At 41.5% G+C, this 24,713-nt stretch overlaps 2 protein-coding genes across 4 annotated transcripts in view; both read right to left on the bottom strand.

Moving 5' to 3' along the window:
* LOC111976866 (tumor protein D54) overlaps positions 1 to 12,196 on the bottom strand; it is a 31,957-nt gene extending 19,761 nt beyond the window's left edge. For both annotated transcript variants that reach the window (XR_002878971.2, XM_024006015.2), the window contains exons 1-5: positions 11,765 to 12,196; positions 10,120 to 10,238; positions 9,752 to 9,900; positions 2,590 to 2,637; positions 1,864 to 1,965 (exon numbers count right to left, since the gene is read on the bottom strand). Coding sequence is in view for 1 of the 2 variants with exons in the window: in XM_024006015.2 (XP_023861783.1) it covers positions 1,864 to 1,965; positions 2,590 to 2,637; positions 9,752 to 9,900; positions 10,120 to 10,238; positions 11,765 to 11,792 (446 nt within the window). In the remaining variant the exon portion in view is untranslated. The remainder of the gene's footprint in view (positions 1 to 1,863; positions 1,966 to 2,589; positions 2,638 to 9,751; positions 9,901 to 10,119; positions 10,239 to 11,764) is intronic.
* A 3,687-nt stretch (positions 12,197 to 15,883) lies between these two features.
* Positions 15,884 to 20,434, bottom strand: LOC111976865 (dnaJ homolog subfamily C member 5-like). Of its 2 annotated transcripts, none has more exons than XM_024006013.2 (5): positions 20,304 to 20,434; positions 18,443 to 18,580; positions 16,708 to 16,921; positions 16,313 to 16,505; positions 15,884 to 16,150 (listed from the first exon to the last, which is right to left on the bottom strand). In XM_024006013.2, coding segments are annotated over exons 2-5 (525 nt in total). In that variant the 5' UTR covers positions 18,559 to 18,580; positions 20,304 to 20,434; the 3' UTR covers positions 15,884 to 16,148. The 2 variants fall into 2 exon arrangements, with proteins under 2 accessions (XP_023861781.1, XP_023861780.1); XM_024006012.2 differs by having other exon boundaries at positions 16,334 to 16,505.
* Between the last annotated feature and the right edge of the window lie 4,279 nt (positions 20,435 to 24,713).

Below are 24,713 nucleotides of genomic sequence, written 5' to 3'. Positions count from 1 at the left end.
TGGAAAGAGCAGGTGTTCCTAATGTTTTGTACACTCAGTGCGTGTGTGTGTGTGTGTATATATATATATATATATATATATATATAGTATATATATATACAGTGGGGAGAACAAGTATTTGATACACTGCCGATTTTGCAGGTTTTCCTACTTACAAAGCATGTAGAGGTCTGTAATTTTTATCATAGGTACACTTCAACAGTGAGAGACGGAATCTAAAACAAAAATCCAGAAAATCACATTGTATGATTTTTAAATAATTAATTTGCATTTTATTGCATGACATAAGTATTTGATCACCTACCAACCAGTAAGAATTCCGGCTCTCACAGACCTGTTAGTTTTCTTTAAGAAGCCCTCCTGTTCTCCACTCATTACCTGTATTAACTGCACCTGTTTGAACTCGTTACCTGTATGAAAGACACCGTCCACACACACTCAATCAAAAAGATTCCAACCTCTCCACAATGGCCAAGACCAGAAGAGCTGTGTAAGGACATCAGGGATAAAATTGTAGACCTGCACAAGGCTGGGATGGGCTACAGGACAATAGGCAAGCAGCTTGGTGAGAAGGAAACAACTGTTGGCGCAATTTATTAGAAAATGGAAGAAGTTCAAGATGACGGTCAAATGCACCCCTCGGTCTGGGGCTCCATGGCAAGATTTCACCTCGTGGGCGCATTCAATGATCATGAGGAAGGTGAGGGATTCAGCCCAGAACTACACGGCAGGACCTGGTCAATGACCTGAAGAGAGCTGGGACCACAAGTCTCAAAGAAAACCATTAGTAACACACTAGCCGTCCATGGATTAAAATCCTGCAAGCGCACACAAGGTCCCCCTTGCTTAGCCAGTGCAGTCCCAGGCCTGTCTGAAGTTTGCCAATGACCATCTGGATGATCCAGAGGAGGAATGGGAGAAGGTCATGTGGTCTGATTGAGACAAAAATAGAGCTTTTGTCTAAAACTCCACTCGCCGTGTTTGGAGAAGAAGAAGTATGAGTACAACCCCAAGAACACCATCCCAACCGTGAAGCATGGAGGTGGAAACATCATTCTTTGGGGATGCTTTTCTGCAAAGGACAGGACGACTGCACCGTATTGAGGGAGGATGGATGGGCCATGTATCGCGAGATCTTGGCCAACAACCTCCTTCCCTCAGTAAGAGCATTGAAGATGGGTCGTGGCTGGGTCTTCCAGCATGACAACGACGAAGCCACCAGCCATGGCAACTAAGGAGTGGCTCCGTAAGACGCATCTCAAGGTCCTGGGTGCCTAGCCAGTCTCCAGACCTGAACCCAATAGAAAACTCTTTGGGAGGGAGCTGAAAGTCCGTATTGCCAGCGACAGCCCCGAAACCTGAAGATCTGGGAGATCTGTAGGGAGGAGTGGGCCAAAATCCCTGCTGCAGTGTGTGCAAACCTAGTCAAGAACTACAGGAAACGTATGATCTCTGTAATTGCAAACAGGTTTCTGTACCAAATATATTAAGTACTGCTTTTCTGATGTATCAAATACTTATGTCATGCAATAAAATGCAAATTAATTACTTAAAAATCATACAATGTGATTTTCTGGATTTTTGTTTTAGATTCCGTCTCTCATAGTTGAAGTGTACCTATGATAAAAATTACAGACCTCTACATGCTTTGTAAGTAGGAAAACCTGCAAAATCGGCAGTGTATCAAATACTTGTTCTCCCCACTGTATATATATAACTGGATTAAAAAGAAGATTGATTTAGTGGATTAAGACAAAGTGACGATATGAAAGGTGGACACAGCTGGCGGACAGATGAGTAATAGAGGTGGTGAAGGAAGATGGAAAGAATAGAAGGGTGTGTAGGAGGATGAGCTGAGGGTACCTCATGTCTCCAAGTCTCCTTGTAATGGCCACACCCACTGTGGACAGGGCAGCACTGGTCATCTGTCCTGCATTAGAGATACTCTCCTGGGTCCTCTTATACCTAGTCACAGAAAGCAAGAGAGAGAGTCAGAGATCTAGAAAAGACAGGAAGTTTATATTTTGACTACCAATCAGTCGGCATGACTACTATAGTATATCAACGGGGAAAGGGCAAAACTTAACCTATGTCACTGAGGTTTGTTCAAAGTACACCCTACACAAGGACTTAATTTGCATATTGGCCGATCCACATGTTCCACTTTCTTGAATCCTCCTTTTCACAGTGACGAGCTTGCTGTGTGCCACCACAGCATCAGCGGGAGGACACATGCTATGAGCACGGATGGACTGGTTGAAACAAGATGGGTGACACCCCAAAACATGAGCCATTAGCACCTTCGTCGTCACCCTGTCCTAGTGCAGATAGCCAGATTCCCCCCACCCCCTCTGTTTTCACCAAGTGAAGTGCTCCCTCCCCGGCCAGGCCAGCCACAGCCTGTTGTTAATGCTGCTGCCAGTGTTAAGAAAGGCTATTGGACAGGCTATTAACAGGCCTCTGATCCAGCTGACCTTAAAATCCCATCAGCTGTTCCAACATAGAGCTTAGAACAACATAGAACAAGAAGCCTTTTAGCAAAGCCCGTCTTGGTTAAATTCACATATATAATGGATAGTGACCACTCACATGTTAGATTGGCTGATGTCCTCCAGAGTAGCTGAGGCTGTCAGATATCTGTAAATACAGAGGTACATTATCATCAGGGCTCCATCTTAGAGAAAGCGTTAAGTACTGAAGATGAGCGTGCATTTCAGGATTATGTACTGTAGGTATGATGCCAGGCAAAAACAAGGTGCTGACATTGTATGCTTTTCTACGACGTTCTGCCAGAAATAATAATAGATGCAATAGCTGCTTTGGCAGGCTTGGTTCACCTTTGCCCAACTTTTACTCATTTTTCCACCTGAGATTGCTTCTACCAACCTTAGGCCAGACATGGTACTCTGGTCCCCTTCACGAAAGGCTGTGTACATCATAGAGCTCACAGTCCCGTGGCAAAACTCTGTTGAAGAGGCCTACGAGCGTAAGAAACTGTGTTAAACAGAGTTGGCAGCAGACGCAACTCAGCGTGGCTGGAATGCAAAAGTCTGGCCAGTTAAAGTGGGATGCAGAGGATTTGTGGCTTCTTCTACCATCAGGTTGCTGAAAGAACTTGGAATCCATGGACAGGCTCTGCGGTAGACCGTCAGAGCAGTTTCTCAAGCAGCTGAAAGAGGCAGCCAGTGGATCTGGATCAAACGGAAGGACACTTGCTGGGCTATAACTTCATGACCCCCCACCCCCACCTGAGAACCCAATTCAGATCCCTCCAACTTGAGGAGGGCATATGAGGTATGCGGTCAGCTGTAGGGCTGGCTCAGGGAAGAGGACTCCCCTGCCTTTCATAGTCCCGTGGGAAATCTTAATTGGGCATGGGACACAAGCTAAGGCTTGATCACCCTTTAGCTGGCCACCTTTGATGAGGGTGTTCAGTGATTAAAGGCCGAAACACCCACTAATTCAAAGGCACACTACTGAGGATGTGTCCCAAAATGTACATCTTAACCCAGTCTAAGAAATAAACCTCCCATGCCACTCTGTCAACATCACGGCAAATCTCATGTGAGTGCATATCATCTATTGGCACAATGGACAGTTTTAACATCTCGTCCCGTGTTTTATGATTCTGATTATCTGGACCAGTCCAGTGACTGCTGTGAAAGGACAGCTGACAACATAGGAAAGTCTGTGTGACAGCTTGGAGAGACAGCTGACCGGATGGGTATAGACTCCAATGGGGCTGTAATGGGCTAGCTACCCATGGTTGGCAGTTTCCGACGTGCTTTCAGTATGTTGGAGACACCCGCTAAGTGCTACTGAAAGTCAACAAAGGAACATACCCCTAGAGCTTGCGAGAGCTGGGGCGCAAGATGGCTCAACGACTTGATCACACGGCTACGGACCCAGGAACGGAAACGACTACGAGTAGGAACACAGCAGTTTTAACATCTCGTCCCGTGTTTTATGATTCAGAGTCAAATCTGCTCTGGTTCATTTGCAAAGGCTGTCCATTAGTTTGAAGTCTATCCACAGTTTTGGAATGCCTTCAAATCTGATAGTGTCTCAGGGGGAGTTGGGATAAAACACATTTCCAATTCACAAATGCATATAATACACAATTATACACAAGTACATGTGTGAAATAGGACAAATATACTGAACAAATATAGAAATGTGAAGTGTTGATCCAATGTTTCATGAGCTGAAATAAAAGATCCCAGAAATGTTCCATACGCACAAAAAGCTTATTTCCCTTAAATGTTGGAATGTTCATTTCTCTACCATAAGCCGTCTTAGGGAAGCTCATCTGGGTGCTCGTCATCCTCACCAGGATCTTGACCTGACTGCAGTTCGACTTCAGTGGGCAAATTCTCACCTTCGATGGCCACTGGCACGCTGGAGAAGTGTGCTCTGCACAGATTAATCCCGGTTTTAACTGTACCGGGCAGATGGCAGACAGCGTGTATGCCGTCGTATGGGCGAACAGTTTGCTGATGCCAACATTGTGAACAGAGTGCCCCATGGTGGCGGTGTGGTTATGGTATGAGCAAGCATAAGCTATGGACAACTAACACAACTCTATTTTATCAATGGCAATGTAAATGCACAAAGATACCGTGACGAGATCCAGAGGCCCATTGTCGTGCCACCTCATGTTTCAGCACGATAATACACAGCCCCATTACGCAAGGATCTTTACACAATTCCTGGAAGCTGAAAATGTCCCAGTTCTTCCATGGCCTGCACACTCACCAGACATGTCACCCATTGAGCCTGTTTGGGATGCTTTGGATCGACATGTACGACAGTGTGTTCCAGTTCCCACAAATATCCAGCAACTTCGCACAGCCATTGAAGAGGAGTGGGACAACATTTCACAGGCTTATCAACTCTATGCAAAGAAGCTGTATCTGTCGCACTCCACGAGGCAAATGGTGGTCACACCAGATACTGACTGGTTTTCTTATCCACGTCTCTAATTTGTTTAAAAGGTATCTGTGACCAACAGGTGCATATCTGTATTCCCAGGCATATGACATCTATAGATTAGGGCCTAATGAATGTATTTAAATTGACAGATTTCTTTTTTTTGCAGTGTATATTTGGTATTTGATTAGGATCCCCATTAGCTGTTGCAAAAGCAGCAACTACTCTTCCTGGGGTCCACACAGAACATGAAACATAATACAGAATGACATAATACATAACATCAATAGACAAGAACAGCTCAAGGACAGAACTACACAATATTTTTTTAAAGGCACACATAGCCTACATATCAATGCATACACACAAACTATCTAGGTCAAATAGGGGAGAGGCGTTGTGCCGCGAGGTGTTGCTTTATCTGTTTTTTGAAACCAGATTTACCGTTTATTTGAGCAATATGAGATGGAAGGAAGTTCCATGCAATAAGGACTCTATATAATACGGTACGCTTTCTTGAATTTGTTCTGGATTTCGGGACTGTGAAAAGACCCCTGGTGGCATGTCTGGTGGGATAAGTGTGTGTGTGTCAGAGCTGTGTGTAAGTTGACTATGCAAACAATTTGGGATTTTCAACACATTGTTTCTTATAAAAAGAAGAAGTGATGCAGTCAGTCTCTCCTCAATTCTTAGCCAAGAGAGACTGGCATGCATAGTATTTATATCAGCCCTCTGATTACAATCAAGAGCAAGATGTGTCGCTCTGTTCTGGGCCAGCTGCAGCTTAACTAGGTCTTTCCTTGCAGCACTGGACCATACGACTGGACAATAATCAAGATTAAACAAAACTAGAGCCTACATAACTTGCTTTTTGGAGTGTGGTGTCAAAAAAGCAGAGCATCTCTTTATTATGGACAGACCTCTCCCCATCTTTACAACCATTGAATCTATGTGTTTTGACCATGACAGTTTACAATCTAAGGTAATTTAGTCTCCTCAACTTGTTCAACAGCCACAAGAAATGATTTGTACCAAATAAAATGCTCTTAGTAGAGATGTCCAGGACCAGTTTATTACTGGCCACCCATTCCAAAACAGACTGCAACTCTTTGTTAAGAGTTTCAGTGACTTCATTAGCTGTGATGGATATATGGTTGAATCATCAGCATACATGGACACACATGCTTTGTTTAATGCCAGTTGCAGGTCATTGGTAAAAATATAAAAGAGTAGAGGGCCTAGAGAGCTGCCCTGCGGTACACCACACTTTACATGTTTGACATTAGAGAAGCTTCCATTGAAGAAAACCCTCTGAGTTCTATTAGATAGATTGCCATATTGTGGATTCAGAGCTGAGGTTAAAAAGCCATAACACATACGTTTTTTTCAACAACAGGTTAGGGTCAATAATGTCAAAGGTTGCACTGAAATCTAACAGTACAGCTCCCAATCTTATTATTATAGATTTATTTCAACCAATCATCAGTCATTTGTGTCAGTGCAGTACATGTTGAGTGCCCTTCTCTATAAGCATGCTGAACGTCTGTTGTTAATTTGTTTATAAACAAATAGCATTGTATTTGGTCAAACACAATTTTTCCAACAGTTTGCTAAGAGCTGGCAGCAAGTTTATAGGTATACTGTTAGAACCAGTAAAGGCTGCTTTACCACTCTTGGGTAACGGAATTACCTTGGCTTCCCTCCAGACCTGAGGACAAAGACTTTCCTCTAGGCTCAGATTAAAAATATGACAGATAGGAGTGGCTATAGAGTCAGCTACCATCCTCAGTAGCTTTCCATCTAAGTTGTCAATGCTAGGAGGTTTGTCATTATTGATCGATAGCAATCATTTTTCCACCTCTACCACACTAACTTTACAAAATTCAAATGTGCAATGCTTTTCTTTAATTTTTTGTTTTTTTATGCATGAATACAATTGCTCACTGTTCGATGTTGGCATTTCCTGCCTAAATTTGCCCACTTCGCCAATGAAATAATCATTAAAATAATTGGCAACATCAAATGGTTTTGTGATGAATAAGCCATCTGATTCAATGAAAGATGGAGCTGAATTTGTCTTTCTGCCCATAATTTCATTTAAAGTACTCCAAAGTTTTTCCCCCACATTTTTTATATCATTAATCTTGGCTTCATAATAGAGTTTCTTCTTCTTTTTGTTGAGTCTAGTCACATAATTTCTCAATTTGCAGTAAGTAAGCCCGTCAGATGTGCAGCCAGACTTATTAGCCACTCCTTTTGCTCCATCTCTTTCAACCATACAGCTTTTCAATTCCTCATCAATCCATGGAGCCGTAACAGTTCTAACAGTCAGTTTCTTAACAGGTGCATGTTTATCAATAATTGGAAGAAGCAATTTCATAAATGCATCAAGTGCAGCGTCTGGATGCTCCTCATTAATCACATCAGACCAACAAATATTTTTAACATCATCCACATAAGAGTCACAGCAAAATCTTTTGTATGATCTCTTATACACTATTTTAGGCCCAGTTGTTGGAACTTTGGCTTTCCTGGATATAGCCACTATATTGTGATCACTGCATCCAATGGGTACGGATACAGCTTTAGAACAAAGTTCTACAGCATTAGTAAAAATGTGATCAATACATGGGGAGGATCTTGTTCCTGTAGTGTTTGTAAACACCCTGGTAGGCTGATTAATAACCTGAACCTGTCAGGTTTTGGCCAAGACTGTTCGGGTTTTGGTCACTAGATGTCCCCATTGCACCTTTTTTGTACCTTTTGTTTTTCTTGCTCTAATTATTGTTTGCACCTGTAGGTCATTCCCTTGTTAGTATTTAAACCCTGTGTGTTCCTCAGTTCCTTGCTCAGTGTTTGTAAGTTAGCACCCAGCCTCAGCCCAAGCCTTGTTCTTTACAGATATTTATTTTATTGGATTTTCCAGAGGTTCTCTGGTTTAGTTCTTGAGTATATTTTGAGTAGTCTTTTGAGGTTTGTTTTTTCCCTGCTGTTTTTTACCACTTTGTGGAGTTTCTTTTGTATTTTGGAGGATTTCCATTTTGTGCCTCTTGGCTTTATTTTTGGACATTGTGGATTTAGTTTCTTTGCCTGAAGATTTTGTTCTTTAATTAAACCACCATCTCTAGTACTGCTGTGTCTGCCTCATCTTCTGGGTTCTGACGATTATTAGAGACTGTTTCTCGCACCGGGTCCTGACAGAACCAGATTACAGGCACTGGCTACAGTAAGAAGCTTCCTCTTGAGCGGACAACTTGATGAAAACCAGTCAATATTCAGGTGCCCAAGAAAGTAGACCTCTCTGTTTATATCACATACAGTATCAAGCATTTCACACATATTATTTAGATAAAGACTGTTAGCACTTGGTAGCCTATAGCAACACCCCAAAAGAAAAGGCTTTAGATGTCCCAAGTGAACCTGCAACAAAAACACTTCAATAACACTTGACATAAGATCTCCTCTAAGCATTACAGGGATATGGCTCTGAATATATACAGCAACACCTCCCCCATAAGCATTTCTGTCTCTTCTATAGATGTTATATCCTTGTATTGCTACTGATGTATCATTACATTAATTATCTAAGTGAGTCTCAGAAATGGCTAATATATGAATGTTATCTGATGTCAGCAAGTTGTTGATTTCATGAACCTTATTTCTAAGGCAACGTATATTAATATGGGCTATTTTCAGCCCTTTCCTGGGTAGCTTATCGGATATAGACATAATACTGAAAAGACCAAACAAAGCAAGAGAACAAAATATACATTCAGCAGTCCATTAATCAATTGGTGTGTGTGTGTTGTGGGGTTGAAGCTTCGAATCCATAGGCTTGGCTCTCTCATCCCTTCCAGGCTTCTGGGAGGGAGGGAGGGTGTACAATGAGCCTGTCATAGCGGATGTAAGCAATGTCCCCACTCGCTCTGGCAGCTTTCATGGCTGGGATCAGTTATTTCCTATTTCCTAAGATATACGTTCTTCTCAAGTTCTTGGCTCTTTCCAGAACAGCTACCTTGTCCTTGAACCTCAGGAACTTGACCACTATCGGTCTGAGCCTATCAACTGGGCCGGGTTTTCCACTCCCGTGGGTGTGCTCCACCTCAATCTTCCTGTGGTCCATCTTCAATTTCTCAGGGATCATTTCCCTCACTTTGTCCTCAGACTCCGTCCAGGTCTCATGTGGAGATTCTGCAATTCCGTCCACAACCATGTTATTCTGCCTTGAACTGATGTCCTCTCTCAATGACTTACAGATTGCTGTCATCAACTCATCGAGCTGACCCTGGGAGAACTGCAAAATGTTCTTCAGGTCCTGGACCTCTCTGGTCAGGTCGTCCATTATTTTATTAGTAGAATCCACGAGTATTTGGACAAAACACTTGAAGCTATTTTCTTGTTGTTGTAACAACTGCTTGTAGGTCTCTTTTTGTTTGTTTAATAGATCCTTCACGTGTGATAGAGAGACACCACTGTCCTCAACGGTACTCCTGCTGGCTTTGGTCTTTGTCAGTACCCACCAAATTATTATTACTATTATTATTATTGCTATTATTATTATTATTATTACTATTATTATTATTACTACTATTATTATTATTACTATTATTCTGATACTAATTATGATGTATTATTGTCAAGCTTGTTATGTAATTCACTGACAGTCACTCAATCAGCCCATGTCAGCTAACATTTTTTAGATGGGTAATTTAGTCTTTATAATTACTTTAATACATTTCTGGTGATGATGTTGTATAGGCAGTTGAAGAAGCAGGAGTGTTGTGTGACATCATGAGGGCATCTCACAGGAGGAAGTACTTACGCATTGGAGGTCTGGACTTCCTGCCAGCCTTTGGACAGGTTCTGTTTAATCTCACTGAAGGGGCCAATACCCAGCTGCCTCTTGATGTCCATTGCATATTTCTCTTTGGCCAAGAGTACCTGCCGCAAAGTCTGTATTTCATCCTCCGTCTGAGCAGAAAAAAATGACAGAAAAGTTTACAACGTTCAGACTAAAAATAATAAATTGTGGATTTTCTATGACTTTTTCCATTGATTTGGGTGCAAATCAAAATCTGAACAAACTATTATGCTAAGAGACACATTCAACATAAATTAATATGACAATGTTTGACAACATGAAGAATGGGACAAAGGGGCAAAGTTGGACAGACAGAGAGAGAATAATACCTTTGCCAGCTCCATCTTTAAATCAAACTCATCCTCCTCTGATAGACCGTTAGTCGGACTTCCAATTCCTGATATTCCAATGGAAGTGTTCCTTGGTGAAACATTTTCCCCACTGTAACCTTTGAAAGGATAGATGTTATTGTCTACAATGTATACCCATATCAATGCTCGAACTGTGACTTCATAAATGTTCAATCAGTTGTTGACATCAATTACTGCTCTACTGGCAGTTCATCTTCATTTAGTCAACTAGTCTCAACTAAAGAGATGCTCTGCTTTTTTGACACCACACTCCAAAAAGCAAGTTCTGCAGGCTCTAGTTTTGTCTAATCTTGATTATTGTCCAGTCGTGTGGTCCAGTGCTGCAAAGAAAGACCTAGTTTAGCTGCAGCTGGCCCAGAACAGAGTGGCACATTTTGCTCTTGATTGTAATCAGAGGGCTGATATAAATAGTATGCATGCCAGTGTCTCTTGGCTAAGAGTTGAGGAGAGACTGACTGCATCACAATGTGTTGAAAATCCCAAATGGTTTGCATAGTCAATTTACACACAGCTCTGACACACACACTTACCCTACCAGACATGCCACCAGGGGTCTTTTCACAGTCCCGAAATCCAGAACAAATTCAAGAAAGCGTACCGTATTATATAGAGCCCTTATTGCATGGAACTTCCTTCCATCTCATATTGCTCAAATAAACAGCAAACCTGGTTTAAAAAAACAGATAAAGCAACACCTCGAGGCACAACGCCTCTCCCCTATTTGACCTAGATAGTTTGTTTGTATGCATTGATTATGTAGTTCTGTCCTTGTCTATTGATGTTCTGTATTATGTCATTCTGTATTATGTTTTTTGATTTGTGTACTTTTGCATTAGATAATGGGGACGCTAATAAAATACCAAAATACCAATACCAACTTACTGTTGAGAGTTAGAATAGTAAAATGCACAAGGTGCAATTTCGAAATTTGGTTGTGCATCAGCAGTCTTTCTCTTGTAATATCAGTCACTCAATTAGCCCATGTCAGCTCACATTTTTTTAGATGGGTAAGATAGTCTAGCGGTCAGCTATCTAAACTTGTAGTAATCACGGGTATTGACCGGTGGGCACCCATTGATTTTGTTAGTCACACTCAGTCAGATATCATATTAAACATGCAATGCAAACATTTCTCTAGACCCCATGGCAAAATTAGTAGAATTGCAGGACATTAGCTCTAGAACTGCTACTGTTTCTCTCCGCACCATGGGAAAATGAGTAGAATTGCATGACATTTGTTAAAAATGTGCCATATCTTCTCTCCGCCCCATAGCAATTGTTTAGAACTGCAGCAAACCTGTTTTAAAACAGCAACATTTTCTCTACAACCCATGGAAAAATGTGTAGAATTGAACTCTAAAACGTATAATTTTTTTAAATCTCCGCTGTCAAGAGACATTCGTTGTTCTCAATTTCGCCCAGTGCGCAGTCCATGGTGCTGAATTCCATGCCTACCTGTAGCACTAGCAATAGCATTACGTGTGGCTAATCACGCATAGCAGGAAAGGTTATCTAGGCAAGTATTCTTTATCTCACCGTGTGATACAGAGTAGGATGTCAGTCGGTCATTGAACAATTCAACAATCTAGCCATAGTAACTTACCTTGCCTATTCATGATCAGCAGAGGCATGAACAACTCCGTTTCACCCAGCACTTATTTTCCGTGTTCGTGCTATTGTTAGCTTTTGCTAAATGGTGTCCAATCACTACTGCTCAATAATAGATGTCTCAAATGCTTCTCTGTACTCACATTCAGTATCACGCTATGGTTTACATGCCAAAGCTATATACAGGAAATCAGGATCATAATGTAGTCTTATTGGAATATTAACGTTATGTTGCGTTGTTTATTCAACACCTAAGTGTTTTAAGAATTAATCCCGCACGTGAGTGTGTGAGATGAATGGGGCGTACCCCTGTCGAGTAAACAAATTCGATTTATTTTTATACAGATTGTCCATATTGTTCATCGATGTTATTTTATAAAGTATAGGCTATCCTAATTCATTCAGAACGAACTTTGCTGCTGCTGCGGGAAACACAAATAGCCACCTGTGTAGGCTGTGCTGGCTGTTTCAGCGTTGGTAAAATATCCATCAAGTGGTAAAATGAGTGAGCGCTGAAGAGGATTCCACAGCACGGGCTCTGTCTCCATCTACCTCATATTCTAGAGTAGGCCTACAGTATTTCATAGGCCTATTGAATGTAGAATATTATGTTTTCAGTCTACTGTAATAGCACGACACTTAATGATTAATGATACTTGAATATCGTAATTGCAGCATAGCATGAGAATTGAAATGATAAGCAAAACAAAGGTAAATGTTCAAGAACATTTATTTTACCAACAGCAAATCAGATCAATGACCCACTTTGTTTTCTTCCAGACACACAAGTATTACCATGCTACAACATAAAGGTCAAGATTTATACTACATATTTAAGTGTATGTACAAGAGCTGTCTCTTATACACATCTAGATGTGTATAAGAGACAGGTATTACCATGCTACAACATAAAGGTCAAGATTTATACTACATATTTAAGTGTATGTACAAGAGACCTTAACCATTAAACCATGCGTTGCAAAATTTAATGGCCACATCAAAACAACATACCATTTATAACTATAGCCGCTCATCATCAAAACCATGATAAAATAAGATACCTTAAATAAAATTGCATCAAATTACTATATCACTATCGTTACACTATATGTCCTCTGTATCAAGAAAATGTTATGTCACCATTTCCTGATCATTGATCCAGTAGTCTTTAGTTTTTTTTAACACATTGCATTTCAACTCATTTAACAATTAGCATTTTCCAGCATGTCAATGAAGAAGCGATAATAGGGAGGTATATCTATGGGATGTTTTCTCAGGACGGCACAGCAAACATTGTAAAAGGGTCACACAGGTCAAACAACCATGCCATCACAAGCAGAGGGCAGGCAAGAGGAGCTCAGAAACCCATCACTGTAAACCATTGAAACACGTAATTGGCATTAATGAAAGAAACAAACAATGAAGATAATGGCTGTTTATGGCAAGTTATGTATTAGTTACACTGGACGTATATTGCGCTCTATATATTTCTATTAAAAACATGAGTATATTCTGGTTATAGGATAAGAGCTGCCTGTAGTAGAGCTAGCCCACTCATGAAATGACTTAGAAAGTACCAATATCGACACTCAGAATTCAATGAAGGTAAACACAAATGAACAGCATTGGACAATTACAAAACTCTTTAGAATTCCCTTCAACACAACTATAAAAACACGATGATGATAATATTCTTCAAACGCTCACAATATTTTCCTACACATGATCTTTTTCGTCACATCTAAACATAGATGAATAGTGCTCGGAATAAAATGGACATCACACTCTAAATATGGATCAGGTCAAGGTCCTTGGCTTAGACAGTGTGGGGTACCACTTGGAACCACAAGAACAGAAAGCACTGGTAAAACGTATTAAATAACTGGATATCGAGAACATCCATTGAAATGTGCAGAGAAGAAGTGTTGCTCAGAGATGTCTGGGACGCACTCGTCCAAGCAATCCAACGGGACTGTGGGTGGCACAGTGGCAAGTAAAACTACACAAAATATTCACATGTGTAAACAAACCTATATGTATCATATTTATCTTCTGGTGTTAGTCAGTTCTTCAATGCAGGGAAGTTAGAGGCAAGATTACAAGCATTCAATTCAGGTTTCAGGGGCAGGACAAAACAATACTTCCTACACAAAACAAGAGACCAAAGTAAGCCAAGTCAGATAACGGAAAAGCCAAGATCCACCAAATGTTAAGAAAACAATGACGTCATCATCAACATTTCATGATATTGCCGTCGTAAATCCCCAAACCCCTTCTACATGCACAGGTCTCAGGGCAACATAACCACAATGCAATTGGAAGGGCACAAACACAGGTAAACAGGAGTCCAAATCGATGGGTTTAAAAGTGGATGAAGGAAAGGAGCTGTATGTTTATAACTGGCATCAGCTGATGGCAATTCCAAACTGAGCATTGTGTAGCTCAAACCTTGGATGTTTAATGATTACTCCAGCATGAAGCAAAGACAATGAACAGCAAAACACCTCACTATCCAGATCTCCCTGAGCCGAGCCTCTCTTATCAGTGAGCAAAAAACATCAAGTAAACTGTACCCCAAAGGAATCACACTCACAAATACAGTACTAGCCAACAGTTTGGACACGCCTACTCTTTCAAGGGTTTTTCTTTATTTTTACTATTTTCTACAGTGTAGAATAATAGTGAAGACATCAAAACTATGAAATAACACATATGGAATCATGTAGTAACCAGAAAAGTGTTAAACAAATCAAAATATGTTATATTTGAGATTCTTCAAAGTAGCCACCCTTTGCCTTGATGACAGCTTTGCATACTCTTGGCATTCTCTCAACCAGCTTCATGATTAATGCTTTTCCAACAGTCTTGAAGGAGTTCCCACATATGCCGAGCACTTGTTGGCTGCTTTTCCTTCACTCTGTGGTTCATCTCATCCCAGACCATCTCAACTGGGTTGAGGTCGGGTGATTGTGGAGGCCAGGTCATCTGATACAAGTCATCTGATGCAGGACTCCATCACTCTCCTTCTTGGTCAAATATCCCTTACACAGCCTGGAGGTGTGTTGGGTCATTGTCCTGTTGAAAAACAAATGATAGTCCCACTAAGCGCAAACCAAATGGGAAGGCATATCGCTGCAGAATGCTGTGGTAGCCATGCTGGTTAAGTATGTCTTGAATTCTAAATAAATCACAGTGTCACCAGAAAAGCACCCCCACACCATCACACCTCCTTCTCCATGCTTCACGGTGGGAACCACACATGCAGAGATCATCCGTTCACCTAACCCGCATCTCAAAAAGACACAGTGGTTGGAACAAAAAATCTCAAATTTGGACGTATCAGACCAAAGGACAGATTTCCACCGGTCTAATGTCCATTGCTCATGTTTCTTGGCCCAAGCAAGTCTCTTCTTATTATTATTGGTGTCCTTTAGTAGTGGTTTCTTTGCAGCAATTCGACCATGAAAGCCTGATTCACACAGTCTCCTCTCAACAGTTGATGTTAAGATGTGTCTGTTACTTGAACTCTGCGAAGCATTTATTTGGGCTGCAATCTGAGGTGTAGTTATTCTAATGAACATGTCCTCTGCAGCAGAGGGAACTCTGGGTCTTCCTTTCCTGTGACGGTTGAGAGAATGCCAAGAGTGTGCAAAGCTGTCATCAAGGCATAGGGTGGGCATAAAATAGATTTGGATTTGTTTAACACTTTTTTGGTTACTACATGATTCCATATGTGTTATTTCAGTTTTAATGTCTTCACTATTATTCTACAATGTAGAGAATAGTCAAAATAAAGAAAAACCCTTGAATAAGTAGGTGTGTCCAAACTTTTGACTGGTACTGTACGTATTGCACATACCTATGCACCAACAGAATTCTGAAAACACAACAAATGTCACATTCAACAAAATAAAACAAATGAAAACAATGATTTTTTTTCTCAGTGCATGCTACACCATCACACTGAATATGGAAAGGGGACTGTGGGGATGGAGGATTGTGAGGTCAAAGGCCAAAGAATACAAAAGAACAAAAGGGAAGGAAGCATACAATTTCTTTCTCTTTCTTCCTACATAGAGGCGGGAGTGGACCACTCTGGAGAGGGTGGAAATGGGGGGGGGTCTTCAAGAGTTTTGTATGTAGGCCAAGCTCGCTCCTCCAGCTCCTCTCCAGGACATGGCGCTCTTAGTGAAGTTAAAACAGATTGCCCTAATCATCCTTTTAAGGTGGAGCAGGGTAGCAGGCAGGGCCACAGGCCAGGATAGGGATGGGGTTTAGTTGAAGCCCATGTCGGTCTGGTAGGAGGAATGGTGACCATCTGACGTCAGCTGGGTGGTCTCTGTCGCTGATGGCTGCACCAAGATGGCTTCACCGCCACCCTCTGTCAGAGAGAGAGCGTTACACAAGCACACATACGGTAAGATATAAAAGGTCAGTGATAGTAAATTACAATGCAATTGAGACAAGTCAAGTGTTAGTGATAGGGTTGCAAACTTCTGGTAAAGTTATGTGATTTGTGTTCATGCAGAAACATGTTTCTTACACAATAAGCAGTCGATCTCACCTCTCTCGTCAGACTGCATCTGGGCCTCCAGGTCCTCAGGGGACACATAGAAGTCGGGCTCCTGGCCCTCTGGGGGCCGTGGTTTACACTTCCCACAGCAGCAGTTACAGCAACAACACAGACAACAGCAGAAGTAGCAGCCAGTGGCTAGGCCACAGAACACAAACAACGCCTGCAGAGGGAAAACAAGGTGGTGTGTGTGAGAGAGACAGAGATATCAAGAAGAAAAAACAATAACAATAGCCAACAGGGTTAGAGAGGCTTTCTTTTTATAGGGTTTGTGTTATAAAATATAGTGTTATATTTGACCCTAAGTCCACTCTACATGTCAACCCTTCACGTCCCCACCTCCCCATGGCCCCTCACAGTCTCACCTTAGCCCACCAGCTGGACAGAACAAAGTAGGTGTTCACATTCTCCTCGCCAAACTGCTCAGCCACGTACAGTCCCAGGGAGCCGTACTTGTCATAGATGTTCCGCTTGGTGGGGTCGTTCAGAATGGCATGGGCATTGTTGATCTCCTTAAACTTGTCAGAAGCTTCTGGGTTATCTGGGTTCTTATCAGGGTGGAATTTCAACGCAAGTTTTCTAAGAACACAAAATAGTGAGAATTAAAACCTACCAATAAAGACAACATACAGTGCATTTGGAAAGTATTCAGACACTTGACTTTTCCCAAATTTTGCTATGTCAAAGCCCTATTCTAAAATGTATTAAATAAAACTCATCAATCTACACACAATACCCCATAATGAGAAAGCAAAAACGTGTTTTTATAAATTTTTGCAAAACAAAAACATTTACATAAGTATTCAGACCCTTTGTTATGAGACTCGAAATTGAGCACAAGTGCATCCTGTTTCCATTGATCATCGTTTCTACAACTTGATTGGAGTCCACCTGTGGTAAATTCAATTGATTGGACATGATTTGGAAAGGCACACACCTGTCTATATAAGGTCCCACAGTTGACAGTGCATCACAGAGCAAAAACCAAGCCATGAGGTTGAAAGAATTGTCCATAGAACTCTGAGACAGGATTGTGTCGAGGCACAGATCTAGGGAAGGGTACCAAAAAATGTATGCAACATTGAAGATCCCCAAGAACACAGCTCCTCCATCATTCTTAAATGGAAGAAGCTTGGAACCACCAAGACTCGTCCTAGAGCAGACCACCCGGCCAAACTGAGCAATCGGGGGAAAAGGTCTTGGTCAGGGAGGTGACCAAGAACCCGATGGTCACTCTGACAGAGCTCCAAAGTTCCTCTGTGTAAATGGGAGAACCTTCCAGAAGGGGAACCATCTCTGCAGCACTCCACCAATCAGGCCTTTCTGGTAGAGTGGCCAGACGGAAGCCACTCCTCAGTAAAAGGCACAACAGCCCGCTTAGACTTTGCCAAGAGGCACCTAAAGGACTCTGACCATGAGAAACATGATTCAAAGTACAGAGAGATCCTTGATGAAAACCTGCTCCAGAGCGCTCAGGACCTTAGACTGGGGTGAAGGTTCACCTTCCAACAGGACAACGACCCTAAACACACAGCCAAGACAACGCAGGAGTGGCTTCAAGACAAGTCTCTGAATGTCCTTGAGTGGCCCAGCCAGAGCCCAGACTTGAACCCGTTCGAACATCTCTGGAGAGACCTGAAAATAGCTGTGCAGCGATGCTCCCCATCCAACCTGATAGAGCTTGAGAGGATCTGCAGAGAAGAATGGTAGAAACTCCCCAAATACAGGTGTGCCAACCTTGTAGCGTCATACCCAAGAAGACTCAAGGCTGTAATCGCCGCCAAAGGTGCTTCAACAATGTACAGAGTAATGGGTCTGAATACTTATGTAAATTTGATTTTTCAGTTTTTAATTTTTTATACATTTGCATACATTTCTAAAAACCTGCTTTTGCTCTGTCATTATGCGGTACTGGGTGTAGATTGATGAGGGGGGAGGGGAGGGGGGGGGTTAATCAATATTAGAATAAGGCTGTAAGAACATTTGGAAAAAGTCAAGGGATCTGAATAATTTCCGAATGCACTGTGAATTTGTCTTTTTTTGTTACTTATGAGTATTAGTATGACTACTACAGTAAGTGTCTGTGCCTCTCTGACTGACCTGTAGGATTTCTTGATATCATCGGGAGTGGCTAGCTTGTCAATGCCAAGCACAATGTAGAGTGATTCACCAGAGGTGGAGAGTGAGCGCTGCCTCGCCTGTTCATGAGCTGCCATGATGCCTCACGTCCTTCACAATCTGAACACAGAGAAAAGGAAGCAATGCACCTGTTTATTTATAAATGAGTCATGGCTATTCTATTATTCAGCCTATAGCACCCTGTGTGTTGACTAAAGCAGTGTTATTTTTCATTCTCACAAATACAGTGCATGTGCAATTCTGCTCCAAATTCACTAAATACTCCCACACTCCAGGAATCTATTGGACACCTTATCCCTACCGCCACTCCAAATTGGTGCACTGTCAGCAGGGTTTCCCTGACTCCAGTAGGCCTACCATGTAAAAGGAGAGCAGAGTAAATAATCTGCCTGTAACCCTAGATGCCCTCTCCCTCCAACAACAGATGAGACAATTTAGTCACATACTGTTAAATTATCTTGGGTTTGTATTTAGAATAGGTCTACAAATGCCAGATTCCTGTAGCTATTACTAAGTCAATAACAAATTCACTTGTTGTCATTTTCAGTCAATCTGTTGTCAAATTTGGGGCTGAGGTCTCACGCAAATCACTATCTTTAATTGCAATGTGTGCTCTAGGGGTCTTTTTTCAAACTAGCTACTCTGTCAGTGTCAATTGTTGCAATAGGAAATCAGTAAGAAGTTAACAAATCACCTTGCGCAGTCGGAAGCTACAGCATGATGTTTCAAACACGAAGATACTAATAGCTTCAGACAGCACAAGGGCATATACAGTAGTATCCAGAGAACCTCAAGGGCCTATAGCATTAAGAAACCATCACTGCAGAAGGCCCTTGAGGTTAAGGCCAAAATGCTTCATCTTGAGCATTTTCCATCATAGGCCTATCCCTGAATAAAAAACGAAGACAGTTCAAATAATGTACTCAATCGGATGCTCAATTTAAAGTAATATCGGAAATGTTGAGACTTAATGTAGGTGGTCCTGGGGAGTGAGAATCATTATTTACATCCAAGGAAGCAGCCGGCCACATACACTAGATTCTTTGAGGAAGCAGCCGGCCACATACACTAGATTCATTGAGGAAGCAGCCGCCACATAGACTAGGTTTATTGAGGAAGCAGCCGCCACATAGACTAGGTTTATTGAGGAAGCAGCCGGCCACATAGACTAGGTTTATTGAGGAAGCAGCCGGCCACATAGACTAGATTTATTGAGGAAGCAGCCGGCAACATAGACTAGATTTATTGAGGAAGCAGCCGGCAACATAGACTAGATTTGTTGAGGAAGCAGCCAGCCACATAGACTCGATTTATTGAGGAAGCAGCCGGCAACATAAACTAGATTTATTGAGATGGCGGACTAGTCGTAAAATAATCTTCAACGCCCAACCGAAATAAACTACTGTATCTTCAACCTCCAGCCGAACTAGCTGGTACCATTCATAAACCATGTCACAAAGACTGATCAAATGACTCATTTTCACACAAATCGACGTTTGCAAAATGTAAAAACCCGTACGCTTTGACGCTGGTTAAATGAATTGAATACATGACCATCATTCATGGAATGTCCGTTTGCCATAAGGACAAAGAAAGAATATAATACATATTCAGGATTATTTTGAATCTGTAAATGCGATGCTTGGTGCAGTTAATCTCTGTAGCTGCATCACCAGCAGGACTGCGCAGCATCCATGTTGGTTTGCTTGCTGGCCTTCTCTAGATGTAAGACAGAACTCGCTCAAATCAGCAGTAATTTTCAAGGGCAAAGAGAAAATGGGTACAAAAAAAATAAACAATCCACATCCATGAGAATGCTTACCTCTTGTAGTTGGTTTTGATGAACTGTATAGGGAAATGATCCAGAGCGATATAATAACGGTTTGTGATTATGGTCGCATCCCAGAGAACCGCGCGCACCCACCAAACCCAACCATGGACAGCTGCAGTATATTGTCCCCGCCCCCCGCCCCCCGACCAAACCTCCAATCGACGTGCGCACACTCATTGATGGGGACTGAAGTGTATTTTTTATTTTTATTTATTTAACCTTTATTTAACTAGGCAAGTCAGTTAAGAACAAATTATTATTCACAATGACGGCCTAGGAACAGTGGGTTAACTGCCTTGTTCAGGGGCAGAACGACATATTTGGGTGCCCATCGTCCTGGTCAGTAATAGGAAATAAACATAACTAACTACAACGTGATAAAGTATTTTGATCTTGAAGTCATTTTGAAGAAAAACTCAAATATAAACGGAACATGTAAAGTGTTGGTCCCATGTTTCATGAGCTGATATAAAATATACCAGAAATGTTCCATAAACACAAAAAACGTATTTCTCTACATTTCTGCACAAATTTGTTTACATTCCCTGTTCGTGAGCATTTCTCATTTGCCAAGATAATCCATCCACCAGTCAGGTGTGGCATATCAAGAATCTGATTAAACAGCATGATCATTACATAGGTGCACCTTGTACTGGGGACAATAAAAGGCATTTCTAAAATGTGCAGTTTTGTCACACAACACAATGCAACAGATTTCTTAAGTTTTGAGGGAGCGGGCAATTGGCATGCAGACCGCAGGAATGTCCACCAGAGCTGTTGCTAGAGAATTTAATGTTAATTTCTCGACCATAAATCGGCTCCAAAATCATTTTAAAGAATTTGGCAGGATGTCCAACCGGCCTCACAACTGCAGACCACGTGTAACCAAGACAGCCCAGGACCTCCACCTCCGGCTTCTTCACCTGAGATCAGCCACCCGGACAGCTGATGAAAGTGTGGGTTTGCACAACCGAAGAATTTCTGCACAAACTGTCAGAAACCGTCTCAGGGAAGCTCATCTGTGTGCTCGTCGTTCTCACCAGTGTCTTGACCTGACTGCATTTCGGCGTCGTAACCGGCTTCAGTGTGCAAATGCTCACCTTCGATGGCCACTGGCACACTGGAGAACTGTGCTCTTCACGGATTAATCCCGGTTTCAACTGTACAGACAGTGTGTATGGCGTCGTGTGGGTGAGAGATTTGCTGATTTCAACGTTGTGAACAAAGCTCCCCATGGTGGCGATGGGGTTATGGTATGTGCAGGAATAAGCTACGGACAATGAACTCAATTGCATTTGATCAATGGCCATTTGAATGCACAGAGATACTGTGATGAGATCCTGAGGCGCATTGTCGTGCCATTCATCCACCACCATCACCTTATGTTTCAGCATGATAATGCACTGCCCCATGTCGCAAGGATCTGTACACAATTTCTGGAAGATGAAAATGTCCCAGTTCTTCCATGGTCTGCATACTCACCAGACATGTCACCCATTGAGCATGTTGGGATGCTCTGGACCGACATGTACGACAGTGTGTTCCAGTGGCGACCTGTTATTCAGGGCAGGTGGGGACCGCATTTTTTGCCTGTTTTGGATATTATTTTGGCATTAGTACGTGTCAAATATCAGTTTGCAAACAATGTAAAAAAAATAAATATCATTGAGTTAATAAAGCCACATACAAACATGGTCTCTTTTTTGTTTCTTGAGTAAGGTAGCTCCAAAATGCAGGTGTTTCAGCCTAGCTCAGTGCTTTCTGTGGTGGTGGGGCAAGCCAGCAGAAAATACGGAGCATTGCACCGTGATTGGCTCAGTGTTCTGTCACTCATGGGGACACTACATCACCACCAAGTCTAAGGGTAGAGCTAGAAAATTCTAGCCCCTTGGGTACTGCCATAGAGTTACATTAGAAGTGCCCATCCAAGAAGGCTCAAGGTCATTGGCCACAGATAAAATGATGTCAAATCACATTATATGTACAGTAGCTTTGATTGGACTGATCATGTCAACATCATACTTTCAAAATCTTAGCTAGCAGTCATCATCATGAATCAAGTCAACAATCTACTGTCAAATCCTCTTTAATCCTTGTCATATGAAGATAAATAAGGAAGAGAAATTATAGATAAAATGTATCGGTGCTCATTGGCCATTGGCCATTGGACATAAACATTACACAACAAGTTGGAAGAAATCAGTGACAGTGGCTAACTGCAAGCATTGCAAAACAATCACTAGCCTGCTATTCAGTGGAGTGGCTGTGTGGTTCCAAATCTGTGATTAAGGGGCTCTTTTCCAAGTTTAAAATGATAAACATTCAACATTGGCCATGCTGTCAATCAAGCACAATTTGTGCCGCGCTCAAAACAACTGTTAACTCGGAACTGCGATAACTAGACTTCAGTGAGCTCAAGACAACTGGGAAGTCGGGAATAAACAAGCTCCGACTGGGAAAATACTTTTTGAACGGTCATCCAACTCGGAATTGTAAATCCGGCCTCTTTCTAGAGCTACAACCTGAAGATCAATGACGTCATCATGATTCAACCTTATTTTTTTCAGAGTTCCCAGGTGTTTTGAAAGCATCATAAATCCAGAGAATGCCAGACTTTGATGACAAAATTTGCCCACGAAGGACCGCCACGCAACCTTCCTGTTCAAGTGAGCACAGCACAACACGGTGAGTCTAAAGATGTATTGTATGCTGCATAAATTATGTAATATGCCAGGGAGATATGTATACTGTAGCTAAGAAAGTAATACTAAGTGTATGTTGTGTAGTAAGATGTTAGTAGCCCATGTGTCTCACCCTAATAATTTGGTCTATTTACCCCTCTTAATTTTGAATACTGTTCTGACTTGGTGGTGCAATCATTGAATATTGTAAGAGCTTTCATTGTCTGCTTATATGCCCCCTTAATTTATCCTACGGTTCTGACTTGGTGTACAAGGAGAACACTGTAAGAACGGCACATGTTCTGAATTCTGTCGCTGTACATTTCAAAAGTGCTGAACAAGTAGTTATATACCTCCTTCCTAGCTCGCTCGTCATTAGAAACCACATTTGTTTAAGCAAGTCAGCCATATAAGCAATGTTTTTTTTAAAGGCAGTAAATGAGGCTGAATTAACTGTTTCGCTGCCAGACAAGGCTCTGCTGATAGCCAGGTGTAGCAGTGGTAAGATGTTGGGACTGCTGTTGGGACAGCTTTATGTAGGCCCTAACAGTTTTTGGGCACCGTTTGTCACTGTTATAGTGCAATTCATGTATTGTTTAGTGTTGTGTCGTGTAGTGGCTTTGTTGGCATGCATGACACTTAAAAAAAAAAAATTCCCACCAAGATTTACATGCTAAAATCGCCACTGGTGTGTTCCAGTTCCCGCAAATGTCCAGCAATTTTGCACAGCCATTGAAGAGGAGTGTGACAACATTCCACAAGCCACAATCAACAGCCTAATTAACTCTAAGTGAATGATATGTGTTGCGCTGCATGAGCCAAATGGTGGTCACACCAGATACTGACTGGTTTTCTGATCCACGCCCCCACAGGTGTCTGTAACCAACAGATTCATATCTGTATTCCCAGTCATGTGAAATCCATAGATTAGGGCCTAATGAATTTATTTCAATTGACTGATTTCCTTATATGACCTGTAACTCATTAAAATCTTTAAAATTGTTGCATGTTGTATTTAAATTTTTGTTAAGTGTAGTAAGTAATACAGCCTATGTGATTCTCAACCAGAGACCTCCTCAGAGAGTTTTCCTCCAGAGGGTCACTGTAAAAGGAGGGATAAAACGATCAAATTGAAAATAACATCAGCAAAGACAACATAAATGTTTAACACCGGCATTAAAATGTGTAATTTTATATTTTGACCGTCGACAATGAATATTGAGCAGTGAGCACATATTTTACATTCAAAAGTGTGATCTATGTCCCTTACAGCAAGTCTCTAATAACTTTACACACCCACCAATTATTAACTTCACCATGTTCTTTTTAAATATGAAATTTTGAAAACGTATCACATTTCATTAGGCACAATAAATCTAGACTGATGGAGAAAAAAAATCCCATTCCAAAACCATTTACACTTTTGTAATTTCAGTTTCACTTTGCATTTTCAAAAAGGCATGTTAATTTCTACATTACTCAAAGAGGGGTAAATCCTAAAACCCAATACATTACTTTATGTAATTTTCACTTTGCCTTAATCCACAGAATAGACTTTCGAGTTACACTTAAATGATAATGCCAGAGAAGCTGGTGTTTGGAAGATATGTTGTCAGGGGTCTTAAATGTCCACTGTTGAAAACTAAATGTTAGTCTAAAAGAAATGTGAGATAATGTCTAGATGTTTTGTTTATAGTGGAGATCCAGTTTATAAATTGCT

This window comes from Salvelinus sp. IW2-2015, linkage group LG17 (assembly GCF_002910315.2).
Source record: "Salvelinus sp. IW2-2015 linkage group LG17, ASM291031v2, whole genome shotgun sequence".
Lineage (NCBI taxonomy): Eukaryota > Metazoa > Chordata > Actinopteri > Salmoniformes > Salmonidae > Salvelinus > Salvelinus sp. IW2-2015.
The sequence above is the reverse complement of the archived record's forward strand: the minus strand, read 5'-3'. Positions and strand labels throughout refer to the sequence as shown.

What these genes read in the sequence shown, in the direction of transcription:
- LOC111976865 (XM_024006012.2), bottom strand. Translation starts at nt 18,558, where the DNA reads ATGGCAGCTCATGAACAGGCGAGGCAGCGCTCACTCTCCACCTCTGGT. An exon ending in TGTCCAGCTGGTGGGCTAAG is followed by an intron (nt 16,506 to 16,707) that starts GTGAGACTGTGA and finishes TTCCCTCTGCAG; the next exon opens with GCGTTGTTTGTGTTCTGTGG. An exon ending in GATGCAGTCTGACGAGAGAG is followed by an intron (nt 16,151 to 16,333) that starts GTGAGATCGACT and finishes TCTCTCTGACAG; the next exon opens with AGGGTGGCGGTGAAGCCATC.